At 46.5% G+C, this 16,594-nt stretch overlaps 2 protein-coding genes across 4 annotated transcripts in view; one reads left to right on the forward strand and one right to left on the reverse strand.

The window, feature by feature from the left end:
* Uso1 (USO1 vesicle transport factor) overlaps positions 1–9,487 on the reverse strand; it is an 81,895-nt gene extending 72,408 nt beyond the window's left edge. For 2 of the 3 annotated variants that reach the window (XM_003469380.5, XM_013151910.3), the window contains exon 1: positions 9,269–9,487. In XM_003469380.5, the coding sequence (XP_003469428.2) occupies positions 9,269–9,334 (66 nt within the window). In that variant the 5' untranslated portion in view covers positions 9,335–9,487. The remainder of the gene's footprint in view (positions 1–9,268) is intronic. The other variant, XM_063249403.1, reaches the window with a different exon arrangement.
* A 130-nt stretch (positions 9,488–9,617) lies between these two features.
* Positions 9,618–16,594, forward strand: part of G3bp2 (G3BP stress granule assembly factor 2) — an 82,735-nt gene continuing 75,758 nt past the window's right edge. The window contains exon 1 of the mRNA XM_005003443.4: positions 9,618–9,830. The gene's annotated coding sequence lies outside the window, so the exon portion shown is untranslated. The remainder of the gene's footprint in view (positions 9,831–16,594) is intronic.

Genomic DNA, 16,594 nt, shown 5'->3' on the forward strand with positions numbered 1-16,594 from the left:
TGACTGTGGGAAGACCTCCATAAGGCCTCCTTAGAACATGCCCTTCCTTTCAAACACAGGTACACATGGGTCCTTGCCCCCTTCTGAAACAGTCCCGGGAGTCCTCCTAAGGCGCATGACGCGGAAGTTCAGAAGGTAGCCTCGTGAAATACCATGCTGTGTCTCACCCAGCTCATTCGCTGGGTCGGATGCTGTGCACCTTCGGGCTCTTCCCCAATATCAAAACGCCCATATCAGAAAATGTTCAGATTCAGGACAGTGAGGCAACCCGGACAAAGCTGAAGATGAGGACTTTCAGAGCTACTTTGGAGAGTGGCGGCAAAGACAGAACCTGGTGTTTGAAAGGATGGAGGGTACTTTGAGGGATTAATGCCAACGTCACTTGCTGCAAAAATTTTAAAATGCACGCATTTGCTACACTTGCCAACCACGTCTCACAAACACCTAAAGACTATTCAAATGCTGCAGATTCAGTTTGCTCCTGCACTGGTCAGCTGTGAGGTCAGAGTGCGATTTGTCTGACAGGAACCCATCAGGCTGAGGACAGACAGTGAGAGGAGAGTGCAGCATCACTGCAGTTTGGAGGCCTCGCCACTCCAGTAACGGTTGCGGGGGGGGGGGGGGGGGCGCTTCTGAATAAGAACCTCCTACCAGGAGGCTTATGCTGCTGCTCTGGGGAGGACTGAACCCAATGAGAGGCGAGCATCCTCCACAGGCCCCAAGTCTGGGCCTGGCGGTGTCTCACTCCAGGCAAGGTGATTCCTCAGTTCACATTTGTCGGCCCAAAACTGCCACAGCACAAGTATGCTTCATTTCTACCCAGAAATTGTAGCTCTCCTCACTTAACAAAGCCATCTCAGTGACATGGAAATGCGCCCCAGGCCGCCTCCCCCCTCACCAGGGAGGCCCTGTGCTTCACCTGGCACCTGGCTGTCCACCCAAGCTACTTTCCAAGCCCTCCTGTAGCCCGCTCCAAGAGCAGTCACATCAGCCAAGAAGCTAGACCTTCAAGTCATGCTCCTAAAGTGAAGCTGTCTGCTCTTCATTCCTTTTTCCTCCCTCCAACCTGCAACTTGAACCTTCAATTCAAACAACTATAGCATCTGAGGAAACAAAGTCAGAGCAAGAAGGGCACCCCACTGCAGGGACCCGAGGAGGCAGGACTCTGGTGGAGAAGGCAGACTGGAATCTCAGCTACACCTGCTTTCTGCCAGTTACAGCAGCAGCGCCAATGTCAAAGAAACTCATTTTTACACAAAGAGGAGGAACTAAGCTCCGGCCTGCAATGTGGCCCAGTGGGAAAGCACAGGCCTGGCATGTACGAGGCCCTGGATTAAAAGAGGACTGGGATGTAGCTCGATGTTCAAAGTGTGTGCCCTGCACAAGCAGGCCTGGCTTTGGGACCTGGTATCTCCAAAAAAACCATCAGGTACTTGCGGTGTTCAGCTTGTTTTCACGAAACAAATTTATAATTTTTTGGAGCCTCAATCCTCAATATGTTGTCAGGGCTGGCCTCAAACCTGTGATCCTCCTGCCTCAGCTTCCCCAGTGCCGGGATTCCAGGTGTGCACCATCACACCCAGCTATTATACACACACACACACACACACACACACACACACACACACACACACACATATATATCTATGTGTAAAAATCCTCCAGGGAACTACCATGTTCAGTGATTGGTAAACAGGAAATTCTCCAGCGTCTACTGTTAAATTAATATATACATATGTACACATATGTATATATAGTTATTTCATTCAAAATCTATTTGTATAAATATACATATTGGTAAACACAAAACCAAAAAACCCAGTGAAACAAAATGATCAAAAACACTCTCAAAGGCTGCATAGCAAACTATGAGCGATTACACCTGGCGACGGGAAGTGAGACAGGAGGGTTCACTCCTCTGAACCACTTACTACAGCGAGCGTGTTTTCACTCTACTTCCATAACCAAAAGGGAAACCAAAGAAATCTGCAGATCTACCAGACCTTGCTGTTGTTTTAACACTTGCTCTCACACACCTGACCGACTCGCTGGTATCCACTGGGTAAACACAGCAGGTGAGCACCGCGTGACACCCTCATGAGAGGACACCTGCCAGAGCTCCTAGGGGAACACAGGGCTGGCTTCACGGAGCCTTTCTCTGCACAAGCAATACAAATACTTGCTCTAAGCGCATTTCTCTTCAGAGACAAGTAGTTAGTACTTATTCCTAATCATTAACACTGAACTCGGGGCCAGCAGCCCTGTAACTCAGGCTGAGTGAACCCCGGCTGATGCATCTCTGAAGGCACACACACCGACCTGTGCTCAAGTCAGGACAGCACGTGAGGGCAGCATAACAGGGAACTTCCCAGCCAAAGGCATGAAGAAGCAAACCTGTAACTCTGACAGACCATGAGAAGGACGCTGTTAACGGGGAGATGAAGTAGCACAGCAGCAATGGCCATGTCCTCTGCTGGGCATGTGCACCCTGGATGACATGCTTCCCACTGCTCTCCCTGTGTGTGAGCAACTACGGAAGTGCACACAGTGCTGGCTCTGGGGACACACGGTCCTCCGGAAGCAGACGACAGTGCAAGGGGAACTGACAGAACAGTACCTGGCCGGACACTACAATCTTTCGATCTTTCATCATCTATAACCCAGGTGTAAACTAGATGAACTCAAGCTACTTCACGCTCAAAATTCAAAATAGTTTGTATTTAATTTTAACCTAGTTAGCAATACTGTATTTACTACCTCAAAAAGCCATTTGCCCTACCTGGTTTAAAAGTTTTTAAGCGAACATTTAAAAATCAAAATATTTCATACAAAAATCCAGATTCTATCTTTTCTTAAAAAGCACTGGCCTGGGCCAGGCATGGGCCAGGCACACTCTTATAATCCCAGCATTCAGGAGGCTAAGGCAGGATCACTTCAAATTTGAGTTCAGCCTGGGCTACAGAGTAAATTCAAGTCCAGCCTGAACTACCAGATCCTGTCTCAAAACAAACAAACAAACAAAGAAACAAACAGGACTGGCCTGATAGTTAATGATTGTTAATAATATTATACAATTTAAAGAGCAATCAGAAGCTACCACTCTGATACCAAGAAAAGAGACCCTCAATTAAAATCATAAGATGTATCATGAGTTTCAGAGACGTTTAAACACTAATGTGCAACTCAAAACTGGTAAAATGCAGCACACACAGCATTTACTCTGTGCTCGCTCTATTTCAGAGTGCTTTACATTTTAAAAGTCACTTCCTCTGGCCTGGGGTGGTAGCTCAGAAGAGATGGACTTGCCTCCCATGCAGGAGGCCCTGGGTTCCATTTCCAGCACTGGGATATTTTATTTCATCTTCACAAAACCCACAGAAGACAGGCACTATTCGGATCACATCTGCATGTGAGCGACAGAAGCACAGGGGCTAAGTGACAAGCCGGTCACAAGTGCAAGACCAGCCTCAACTACACAAGAAGCAAGGCCAGGCCGCTCAGCTGCCCACCACACCAAGTGCCCTAGGCTGTCATGTTGGGGTGTGCAAGCCTGGCTGCAGCCCACATTCCGCTCACCTCGCATGCACTGCTCAACTGGAACCTACAGAAAAATCCCATACTTGAGCAAAACAACTCTAAAAGGGGCAAATTATCCATGTGAGTAAAATCTAAGGCAGAATTACTTTTACTTAGGAATCAGGAGGTGACCACAATAGGAAAAATGTAAGAGGGCTGCTGCTAATTACCAGGCCAACTGGGAATGAGGTGTGAGGGACTGTGACGGCAGACACACAGAGTGCATTCATTTGGTCTGCACAAAGCCTGCAGGGTCTTCAGTAGAGTCTGGCGGAACAAATAAGAATGACGGAAAACCTGCCACGTTTAACAATTTTTAAAATGTAGTGAGACAGGAGGTTAGAGTGCAGCAACTCGGGCCAGGGAAGTAGCTGTGACCTGTGAAATATGAAATTCCAGGACACACACGCGGGACAGTTCCCAAGCCCTGCACAAGCAGGTTTCACACAGGATGTCTGGACCCGAGGACTCAGCCTGAGGACTGCAGGCCAGAGACGCACACTCGCCGCGGAGTCTTTGCCACTCTGTGCTCTCGCATGTGGCCTCTCTCACACTGTAGGGTCTACCACTCCTTTTCCTACTTTCCCTTGGCTTGAACTTAATCTACAGACCCTGTTTCCTTTACTAACTTTAATAATATTAACTTTGCTACTGTTTGTGCTTATCTTGACCAATTGTTTGCTCAGGACAGGAAGAACCTAGAAACCACCTCCAGGAGCCTCCAGCATCCAAAACCCGGTATCTGCAGCTCTATGTTTAACATAAAAAGACCTCCAAGCTGGGCAAGATGGCACATGCCTGTAAGCCCAGCACTCAGGAGGCTGAGGCAGGAGGACCACAAGTTTGAGGCAAGCCTGTCACAAGTTCAAGACTAGCTTACACAACAAGTCACATCATAAAACAAAATAGGTCTCCAAGGCATATTAATCAACAAAAAAGGTTAGCTGTGAAGCTGTGTATTATTTAGGTAAATATACAAACATGTAATTCCACATGTGGAAGGATTTATGCCAAATTAATAATAATATTATTCTGAAAAGAACTAAAGCTGGAGATGGTAGTCAAAAAGGAATCAAACTTTACTGGTTTCACCTGCCACTTCGTATAACAAAGCACAGAAAAGCCCAAAGAAAAGATGTGAAGCATCACGGAGCTCACATAGGAGGTCATGGGCGAGTATTCCTTGTTTTAATATAGTAAAATTCAACTTACCAACACTGGAGCCAGAACTTCACATGTGTATGGTGTGAGACTCACTTTGCTGGATACTAAGGGCACAAACTCACCTCCCAGAATGGAACTCATTCAGAAGCTGGGGATTCCTGTAACTGTCACTTGAGATTCAACTCCACTTATCAATTACAACACTGAAAAGATAAATAATCCCACTAGCAACAGGGAAGTTGAGTAAAATCAGAATCTAATAACCTGTCAATTAAAATTAAAAAAAAAAAAAAAAACATTTGCTCACTAACAGTCCCTTATTCATCCTCATGGACACACAGTAGAGACCAGAGGGAAGTAGAGAGAGGGACCAGCAAATGAAAATATGGAAGCTCCGGGCTGCACCTAGATGTCCTCCCCAAAGCCTCAGCCAGCCAAAGAAGGGGGCTTTGCAGAGGCAGATGGATCTAGTGTATGATGCTGGATTAAGTATGTGCGATTACTAAATTAACCCACTGATTGGTTTGGCATAACTCTGTGAATAAAGGGAAGGCCCACTCTGGTTGTGGGTGCAGAAGTAGCCTAGAAGGGATCAAGGCCAAGCATGGTGGAATACACTTGTAATCCCAACACTTAATAGGCTGAGGCAAGAGGATCACTGCAAATTTGAGGCCAGCTTGGGCTATTCAGTCAGAGGTCAGCCTGAACTACATAGCAAGGCCTTGTCTCAAAAAAACAAGCAATCAAACAAACAATTCAAGGTCACTAGCATAATATAGCCTGCACTATTTTCTCAGAATTTCTAGTAAGTCTTTTTTTCTTTCGTGTTCAGTACTGCTTAATCAACATGAAAAAATGAAAGGTAATAGCAATTAAAACTCCAGCTATTCAATCAGTTATTCAACAAATAATTGCTAAACACCAACTTAGTTTTATGACATAATCTTGCTTTCAGTAAAAAACTGTACCTTCTAAGAACAGAAATTCCCCAAGTATAATTTTATTTTAGAATTAAAATAATTTATGTTTTAAAATAATAAAAAATGACTTTTAAAATACAAAAAGGGGCCTGAAATTTGTTTTAAACTAACTCTATAACTGAAGACTCTATTTAAAAAGACAACAGTCAGGGGCTGGGGATTTAGCTCAGCGGCATAAGCACCTGCCTTGCAAGCAGGCGGTCCTGAGTTTGATCCCCCGTACCGATTTAAAAAAAAGGGGGGGGGGGGGCAACAGTCAATCTCATCTTCAGATGACCTAGATTACCATAAATCTAAAAAAAGACCCAGAACAGTAGAAAGTCAAGCTAAAGTACATTTACAGATGAATCAATGATTTGAGTGCAATTTACATTACAACACATAGGCTAGCCAAGGCAACACACTGCTTCACTGATTCTCTGTGCATCTCCCAGAAATGAAGCAGCTTTCCACAAGAATGTCCTCTGCAGCAGCGGACCATAATGAACCAACCATCTTAGGGCAGGGGCCGCAGGACCCTCACAGAGGCTGTCAATGTACCCAGGCCCTGGGCTCCAGCCCACACACTGCTGGAAAGAGAAAGACTATAAACAGCAATCACAGATGTTAGCATCTCAAAACACAACACTACAAAAGTTTCAAATGCATGCTGAATTAACTTTCTTATATAAAGGATGTTTATAGCATCTCTGCCTGAGATATAAAAATAATAGGTCTGGTTTATCTATGACATCCACAGTAGACAAAGGCAGCATACATGAAAAAGTAAGAAAGTAACAAAGAGTATTGATCGCACTTACCATCAGTAAATGCACATATATAAAGAATTTGTATATTTTCCACTCAAAGATAGCTCAGGTCAAGCATGATTATAATTACTTCTCAAATCCAAAGACATTAGGATTTTATCGTTGAGGGGTTCAAATGGGTAACACTCAATCCTCTTAAAATTGGCCTGCACAAGGCCCTTGTTTGGGCCTCAGCAGGAAGGGAAGGAAAAGGAGAGAGGTTAGAAGAGAGAGGAAAGAAAAAGGGGAGAGGCAGAGAAGAAGGGAAGGGAGAGAAAGGAGCAAAGAAGTTTTGAAAAGACACTGGTGGATCTGAAAAACAAGTAGAATTCAGACAAAGAGGTCTTCGATCAGAAAAGGTAAGAAAGATATAAAACCATAGTAAATGATTCTACTTTGCAAAAAGGAGGAAGCCACATAAAGCTAAATGGTAATATAGAAGACAGAGGTTCCAAGCTCTGGTAGGTCAAGTATCTTGCCAGATCAAATCATCAATTAAAACAACTAACCTAATATTATATTCCCCTCTGGTGCACTGTAAATACTTCTAAATTAGTGACCTAGGATTCCTTCTTGTACATCCTAATAAAATGAGATGGCAAAACAAGTTTTCTTCATATTGTAGCTCTGAGCCTTCAGAAGATAAATTACTTTTCAAGTTAAGTGTACACACTCAAAGGCAGACAAAGCACATAGATTGTCACTTTCCTTTCAACTTATATACATAATTTACACAAGTAACACTCAGACACCATTCTGAAATCATGATGTAAACATTTTTGTTCCATTCACAGTGAACAGAACAGTGTTCTGGTCCCAACTCTGCAATGCTATACAAGTTGCTTCAGTGATCTATTCTTGTAAAATAAGGAGGCTCAACTTGGATGACAAGGAAAGGAGTCTTCCAGTTTTAAAATCCTACACTGCATGAGTTGTTTTATTTTGAAACAGGGTCGTGCCATGTAACTTGGGCTGGCCTGCAACTCACCATCCTCCTGCCTCAGGCTCCAGTGTTGGGATTACAGATGTGTGTCACCATACTCAGCTCTACTCTACAAAAGTCACTTCAACAAAACCACCTATGAAATAAAAATGGTATTTTTCCTCTAACTTACCTGTTAAAACAACCTTGTATGAACATCTACCAAGTGACAGGTTCCAATTCTCATTTCTCTTAATCCTCACTGCACTCTCAGAAGAAGGGGTTTTCTTCACTCTCCTTAGGGTATTATCCATCTCTTACATGTCCGATTCAATCAAGGTGGAGGGCTAGGATTCAAATAACTGCACAGCAAGCCCTACTAAGGTATACTACAAACCAGGAACACACAAAAGACACAAGATTCCCAACTTGTCTCAAGCCCAAATACCACAGAAAATAAATCAACAAGAGCTGAAGATAAGGGCTGTGACTATGGTAATCTGGAGAGAACACTGTTTTCTAGTAGGGTAGGTGGCTGTCTCATTGCCATGAGGAAATGAAGAAATGCAGCCACATATCATGACTCTGCCTGCCTGCCAGCGTGTAGTTATGTGTGTTCAGGGTGTGTGTGTGTGTGTGTGTTTGTGTCTGCCTGCCAGCGTGTAGTTATGTGTGTTCAGGGGGTGTGTGTGTGTGTGTGTGTGTGTGTGCCTGCCTGCCAGCGTGTAGTTAGTGTGTGTTCGGGGTGTGTGTGTAAGCGCGCATGTCCAGTTAGGGGATCTCTCTTGGTGTGTGTGTGTGTGTGTGTGTGTGTGTGTGTGTAAGCGCGCATGTCCAGTTAGGGGATCTCTCTTGGTTGTCAAAGGAAGGACTGAGTCTCCAGCTTTCAACTTCTGCTTTAAACACTTCTAACCGAGGCTGGATGTCTAGATCAGCAGCACAGGCCTTGCCTGACTTAAGTTCTAACTCAGACTTATGAGATTAATTTAATGTTATATAGACTCTCAAATAAAACAAAATCCGGACATCAGCAATTTGTTCAGTCTTTGAAGTTTATGCCTCCGCAGAGGCCGAGCAGAGACCTTGACACACAGGCTACGTCACCTATCTGCATCTCATTTCTTCATCTGTCAGTGTGGAGTATAAACAGGTCAATCCCAGAATCTAGCACGAAGTACGAGCCTGACAAGCGAAAACTCCTACTACTATCCGACGGGGTTCCAGACACGAACCTGTCCATGAGCACAACTCAGAGTTTTACCTTGTAAGTGTCACAGCCACTTTTTATCACTTAAATTATTCCCAACAAAAGTTTCTTAAAAAAGAAAAGTCATACACAGTTCCAACAGACACTAAGCAAGCTTCCAAATAAGTTGATCCGCAGCCTAATACCTACGCAACTGTCAGATACTGTTTTCGCTAACTAACAATTTTCTTTCTAAATGACGCTGCAAATCGTGTCTCCCACTCCTTGTTTGAGCGGGAGACCTCCAGCCCATCGATCCAGCGCGTCCTCGCGGGGTGACACGGATTGGGGGCGCCCACAGCTGGAATCTGCACTCACTGCACGGGGGGTGGCCGGCGACGGGACGGGAGCAGGTGGCTCCGTGCCCCACTGAGATAGTTTTATTCTTGGCCGCTGCGGTCGCCAACAGCTGGGCTTTAAACCTCCAGCGCTCTTCCTATGCCCGTACACCATCGAGGGGGGCACGCGACGCGGGGCGTGGGCGGCGAGACGCGCGCCGGGGACACGGGCGGCCGCGGGTGCGGAGACTGTGCGGCCCGCACCACCCTTCCCAGGCCGGGCCGGCGCTCCCCGCACCCGCCGCTCCCCTCACCGTCTCGGCTTCCGTGTGCTGGGGTCCGGCGCTCTGACCGCCCATGACCCCGCGAAGAAAGTTCATTTTGCAGTTCAGCTCCCGGCTTCACCGGCCCCTCCGGGACAGAAAAGAAGACAACGCCCCCTCCGTCCGCAAGGCCTGGCTCCCACGCCCGCGCGCTACACTCGCCGGCCGCAAGCCCAACCGGTTGCCCCACTCTCCCCGGAAGCAGCCTCCCCAGACCGCGCTACGCATGCGCGGGGACGTGGCGTTACGTGACGTTACGTGGCGGCTCCGAGAGCGAAGGCGAAAGAGCATCGGGCCCCGCCTCCGGAGCAGGCTCCGCCCCTACCCGCCCCTCGAGCGTCACGCCCGCCCCTCGAGCGTCGCTCCCGCCGGCCGGCCGCCCGCACCCATGTGGTGGGAGCCCTTACTTGCTAGCAGAGCTTTAACCTCCCGGCGACGCGCGGTGGTTTGTGGGGTGTGTGACTGACTGCCCAGAGCTGGACCCACTGCCGGCTGTGGAGCCTGGGATCTTGCGTGGTGTCAGAAGTGACATTCCCTTTGGCCGGCGTGACAGGTAAAGGGCGCCTGCCTTCGCAGGGTCGCAGTGCTTTTCCGTAACGAATTGGTTTCCTTTGCGGGGCTTTGTTAGGTGGCAGGGATGCTGGAGACTCTCGCCCCACTGCCGCTGGAGGGCGCGAGCCCAGCTCTCCCGTCCATTTGCTAGGGGAACCCTAGTCCCCAGCCTGGGTACCCCTGGCCTCCCTGCCAGCGAGCAGAACCCGTGAGTCTTGTTTCGGCCTGCTGTGGGAGGCTGGGATGCGCTTGTCCCCAAGTGTCAGGCAGCCGGTTCATCATATTTTGCTATGAAATCCCAACTGTGTGTTGCCAGGTTCACTTTATTTTTGAACAAAAATGTCTTTTTTTTCTAGATCAGTGTATCTTTTCATTTTGCAGTCAGGTTGCCAGGCACATGCTTCTGGAATAATCCTGAGACTTTCCTAGATTCCATCTCGCCGTCTGGTTAGCCGCCTGAGGTACCTCTCACTCAGATTCCCTGCAGCTCTCAAATGCAGCGTTTCAAATTGAACCCATCCACCTCTTTTGCCTTCCTTAAAGACAAAATAATCGATACGCCTTCTGCATTCTCTTCCGTGCTCAGTAGAGCCCTATCCAGTGACATCTAGACTAACAGCAGGAAGCCAGGGAGAAAGACTGGCTTTAAACCTTCACAGGCCAATCAATAGCCCTCTGTTTTTTATTTATTTATAGAATAGTTCTCATACAGGTCCTCTATTCTCCCTCATTTCTCCTGGCATGGTTTAGATTCATCTCTTCATTTCTCCCTGAGATTAAAGCAGTTGCCTCCAACTAGTTTGTCTGCATTCAGTTTTGGCTTCCCTATAGAGCGGCCCCCAGTGCACCCATGGGTGAGCATCACAGGAGAACATGCGTCTGTGTCAGTTCTCTTTCTGTCGTCTTCCAGTGAGCCCTTCACAGAAAAACCCGGATTCCTTCATGGCATGCACGCGTTGTGCCCTGGCTCCTGATTCCAGCTCCTGCCTCTTCGTTAGCAGCTGTGCCACGCTGCCCTGAAAGCTATGGACATGCACCCATGCTCAGTAAAACCTTCTGACCCCCACCGCTAGTGGCAGGACCATGCTGCCTGCTTTTGTGTCTCTTGCTTACCAGTCTCATGAAAAGTGAGACAGATGGATAAACAAATAAACCGTTGCAAGAGTAGATGAATGCTGTGCTTAGAGGAAGTGTCCTGTTTTCATCTAGGAAGGGGAATTATAGGAAACATCTATTATAAGACTATGGTGAATGGTTTTTCAGTGCTGAGGTCTTAATCCTGGGATACTTGGGAGGGGCACTGCCAAAAATACTGTGCACCTAGCATTGTGCCCTGCTTTAAAACGAGACACTTGACATTTTCTGTCAGATGTTCTCCATGGGGGCATTCGTTGCAGTCTAAAAAAAAGTAACCAATAAGTACATAGCACTTTAGTGCCAAGTAATGTGTGCAGATAACCTTACCCAATCCTCACACTCCCTTCTCCCCAGGCTTCACCTCATCCCACATCACCTCACCTCATTCTAGAGGATGGGGCTCTGAGATGGAAGGGGCACAGGATGTCAGCTTCTTGAAGTCTTTAGTAGCAAAGTGCAGCACCTTAAAATTTTAGCAGAAATGCCTGAGCAACTTGGCAAGACCATCTCAAATAAGAAGTGCTGGGAATGTAGCTCAAGTGTAGAGCATCACTGGGTTCATTCCCCAGTACCACAGGAAAAAAAAAAATTTTTTTTTTTTTCAGTAAGACAGGATCTTACTGAAGTTGCCCAGGTTAACCTCCAACTTTAGATCCTTCTTCCTCATTGCCCCAAGAGGCTGGTATTACAGGGATTTGACACCATACCTGGATTATATGATTGTACTTCTGACTTTCACAAATCTCAGCATTCAAAATAAAAATTCTGTGAATCATTAAAATATTATAATCCAAAGTTTTGAATGAAAGAGAACGATTTTTGTTTTTCTAAACAAAACCCAACAGTGGAGCACCCAGCTCAATTCATTGGTTTAAAGTCCATTTTTAAAAACTAGTTCCTTTAGTGGCTCACTTTCCCTGTTATTTTTGCTTTCCAGTGGAAATCTTGACAAAAGCTTAGAACCATCATTGCACAAGATAGTTTCTCAGTTTAGAGGTGGTGGGGTAGAGTGTTGTCAATCCTTATACTTGTGTAAGAGAATGACTAGAAAGAATATTTGTGTTTGACATGCATCACAGATAGGTAAGGGCTGGTTATACCAGGTGTGATCTCAGCACTGAGGGAAGCTGAGGCAGGAGAGTCTTGCAAGTTTCATCTAGCCTGGGCAACTTTGAGAGACCTTGTCTCAAAATTTAAAATGAAAATAAAATAAAGGCTGTTAGCTGCTGCCTACTCAGTGGTGCCTGCTCCCCTGCTCCATCCATCTAGCACAGCATTCTCCTGGTTCCCATGGATCGACGGCACCAGCAAGCATGCCTAGAGAAGGAGAGGGAAGCCCTGCCCTCAAGAAGGTGTATTCTACCAAGAGATACAGCCCAGTTTTGAGTTTTATCAAATGGGGGGAAGGTGCAGTATAATATATTTTACCTCTCTGTGTCATGTTCACTGACATGTTCACATGTTTCCTCTACCAGAATTCTGAACCCATGGGAGTAAAGATTTGAGTCATTTTGTGAATCGCTTTGTTTCCAGTGCTTATGCAGGCCTGGCACAACACAGCTCTTGGTCACCATGTCGAGTGGTGGCTTCCCTGAGGAGGAAGCTCCCGCTAGGGACACCTGTGTTACAGAGCAGACCTCCCTGGTGGAGGTGCAGGTGGAGAATGGTGTTAATGCTGGCTTTGAGTGACACTTAGCTTTTATTAAATGTTTGAGATAAATGTCTGTGAGGTAGAGGACTGACACATCCAGGATCAGATCTCAGCCCTTGGAGAAACACCAGGCTCCCAGTGGCCACCAGTCTTGCTTTGAGGTACCCTCCACCAGTGCAGTAGTTTCCTTCTTATTTTAATAATTACATTCATGTGGCTAAAGTAAAATGTGCAAAAAGATACATATTCAAAACTCTTTGGGCACTTCTTGGCTGCCATTTTTTAATAAGACAAAGACAGCACATTGTACACACTATTCTATACTTGCTTCTATGTGTGTGTGTCTGTGTGTGTGTCTGTGTGAGAGAGAGAGACAGAGAGAGAAAGAGAGTGACGGAGAGAGAGAGAGATTGAAACCCAGGGATCAAATCCAGGGATTGGTCCTTTCTGGCCTGAGCCTGAACTGTGCCCCACCCTACCTTTTTCTTTCTAGTGTATTTGAAGATTATTCCATATCTACATATAGAAGGACTGGGTGTGTTGGTGCATGTCTGTAATGTCAGCACTCAGAAAGCTGAGGCAGGAAGATCTGGGCTACATAGTGAGCTCAAGACCAGCCTGAGCTACATAGTGAGACCCTGTCACAAAAGAAAAAAAAGTACACACACACACACACACACACACACACACACAGCTTCTTCATCCATCCTTAATGTGCTCTGCGCAGCACTATGGAAAGTATTTTTAAGTCCTAGGGCAGTGGTGGCAAACCTAGGGTTCATGTGCCACAGTGCAGTTTGCATCTTGGAAGCTCACTGCCCTAGGGATTTCTTAGATGATTGCAGGGTATAAGAAAGCGGGTTTTAGGGCCCCATGCTACTCCACAAGTCAAGAATCTAACCCCACTTGATCAGTTTCATGTAAGTAAAAGGATTCAGGGGCAAAATGTTGAGGAGCTGCCCACTTAGGAGGCCTGGGGTGGTTGTGTGGCCTGTGCTCTGGAGCTCTGGCTTCCTGTTGCACCTTTACCAAAGGAATTTACTGCTTCCTGCACTTGTTCTTAGACTTTTATTAGGTAATATTGGTACTTGGAACATAGTGAGTGTCTCGTTTCTTATACCCTGCAATCAATCAAGTCAGGGCCAGAGTGAAGATTGGGGCTGTCTTATGTGTGTATCACCTGCTTAACAACTGAGTGTTTATAGATTCTGGCTGTATGGGCAAGACTGCTAAAAAGCTTGCTACTTCAGCTGTGTTCTACTCCGGAACATCAACATCTGAGTTTCACTCTTTCCGGATTGTTCTCTCCTTGTTTTTTCTTTTCTTTTCTTTTTTTTTTTTTTTTTTTTTTTTTGTCCTCTCCTTGTTGATTCCCTTCTCTGGCTTCATAGTGGGTCACAGTCGTGCTGGGACCTGCAGTCTCCCAGGTCAGATTTATCAAGGGAGACTGCAAACCCTTTCCCCATTGTTGCAGCAAAGACCTCCTTAAGTCATGGAGTTTGTAGGGTTGCATACCCATTTGTCCAGCTAGCTTCTGAAGTCCAGGGTTGGAGGTGTTCTAAATGGCTTTGAGTCAGATGCCCATCCCTAAAGCAAGAAATGGGAACCCTCAGCTCATCTCACAGCATACAACACAACAATTAGGGAGTTTATTACTCAAAGCTGGAATTCTGTGCCAGGACACAGTTTATCAAAATAGGAAAAACAGTCCGTGCTCAGTGCATCCCCTGACAGACTTAATTGCTTACCAAAACTATTTTTGGAAAAAAATTTTCAGCAGTGCCACTACTATATTGCTAGTGATAGTTCTGTTGTTCTGCAAAAGGTTCAAGAGGTCATGTTATACTGTATTATTTAATGAAAGTAACTTGTATCTGCAAGCAAATCTTCACCTTAAAAAAAAAATCCAAGCTATGGGGACATTAGGATGGAAGGTCAGGTTGGTTGGCTTGCTTTGAGATTTACCCAGGGGATTGATTGGTACATTTCTGTGTGTGTCATTGGGTTGTGGAGGTGTGACCTTGGGTCTGTATCTGTCCCTGACCCCTTCCCCTCTAGCACTGGTCCCTTGCCCTGCTTCCTGGCCACCATGAACTGAACTCCCCTATACCCTTCCACCATAATGCTTTGTGTTGGAACTTGCTGACTATGGACTGAACCCTCTCAAAACGCAAGCCATGTTAAAACTCACCTTTAAGTTGTGGATGTCCGAAGCTGGCCTTTCAACAGGAAATGTACTAATAGAAAGTATATTTCTACTTTTATGAAAATGCAATGAACATAATTGCCTGTGAAACCCCTAAGTCATTTTCAGTTCCAAAAGACGTCATGAAATGGTAGAGAGATGCGTTCATGTGAGCTGTGACACTCTTGCTTCCTTCAGAGAACTTGTTGTCATTGCTCTGCTACCCACCGCCACTTCTCACGCCCCCTCCAGCTCACTGAACAGGCAGGTCCTGAATAGTGGTGACAGGATGGGCATTTTACTGTCCCAGGCCACAGCTAGATCCAGGTGTTACTTAATTTTTTTTTTTTTTATCAGTACTAGGGATTGAACTCACGACTGCCTGCTTGCCGCTGAGCTAAATCCCCAGCCCTAGACCCAGGCTTTAAAGTTCATTTTAGTGGCTGATACCAGGATTCCACCCAACCTCAGGTGATTTATTATGGACTTGCTTGCTTGAGTCTGTGACTAGAGTGAAGGTGGAGAACAGATATTGGACCACTTAGCAGGATTGTCTGTCTCTTAAAATCAAAAGTGTCTGTTGAGGTAGGCCCAGACCACAGCCCAGAACTTTTCAAAAGCCCTATCCCCAGTTCCCAGTTGCAGTTTGTTTTGTTTTTGTTTCGGTGGCACTGCCAAGAATGTGCTTTCTTGCTGAACTGAGCCTCCAGCCCCCAACTCCAGCACATTCCTAGGATGGATCATAAGGTGCAGATAGCCGGGGATCATAGATTCAGTACCCCAAGTTTGGAGGCAGAGAGGGTCTAGGCCAGGTGTGGGCAGGTGGCTCGGGAAAGAAGGAGGGATTGACCAGGGACAGTGGTCTCCACCTGGTACTCATGAGTCCCCAGCCATTTGGATGGAAGGTCATAGGCAAAAGAGGAGCCTTCCTTTGCCTGACCCAGGTCCCGAATGACATCTTTCCTTTAGTCTCACAAGTGCCGCACCAGCTAAGATACACACAGAGCTTCTTTCTACCCCTCGCATGCTCATACAAGGCCACAAAGCCTGGAAAACCCAGGCCGCACAGCCCCAAGTCTTAGAAGTGTCTCCCAAATGTATGACAGCCCGGCCTAACTGGTGCAGCGTCCACAGCCTCTCTAGAGCAAAATGGCTGTACTGGTGTCACAGTAGTTATTTGAAGGTCTGCTAAACATCAGGACCTTGTTTTGAAAAAGTTCAGAACTCAACTGAGTGTGATGGTACATATCTGTAATCCTAGCTATTTGGGAGGCTGACACAGGAGGATCACAAGTTTAAAGGCCAGCCTGGGGAACTTAGTGGTACCTGTCCCAAAAAAACACCTTAAAATGAATCTGGGCAATGACACTTCTAATATGCTTTCTTCAAGTATAGATTAGCCATCCCTGTGAACTTGAGAAGCACCCCAGATGTGTGTTGAGTTGGCCTGGCCTGAATTCAGGGCCTTCCTGCAGTCTTAGCTCTTCTGCCTCCAGTGGCTCCTCCTTGCCAGGGCTCCCTGCTGCAGCAATTTGCAGTTTTCCCTGCCGGGAAGGGAAGGCTGGGAAGGCTGGTCCAGGTCTCAGCTGGAGCCGCTCTGCTTGGAGAGCTTCCTGGGGTCCTTTCTCAGTTCCTCCTCTCTGGGAGGACTTGGAGCTTTAGGAGCTGATGGGGGAAGAGAGGGCAGAGGGCTGAGAGAGAGGGGAGGGAAGGATGGATGAAGCGATGGAGAGGTGAGAGTGAGCCAGGAAGCTGAATGAAACTGCTGACTAACTACAGCCACAGTGGTACA

Source organism: Cavia porcellus, unplaced genomic scaffold (genome assembly GCF_034190915.1).
Source record: "Cavia porcellus strain 051 isolate PalLab524CR breed Dunkin Hartley unplaced genomic scaffold, mCavPor4.1 scaffold_5, whole genome shotgun sequence".
Taxonomy (NCBI): domain Eukaryota; kingdom Metazoa; phylum Chordata; class Mammalia; order Rodentia; family Caviidae; genus Cavia; species Cavia porcellus.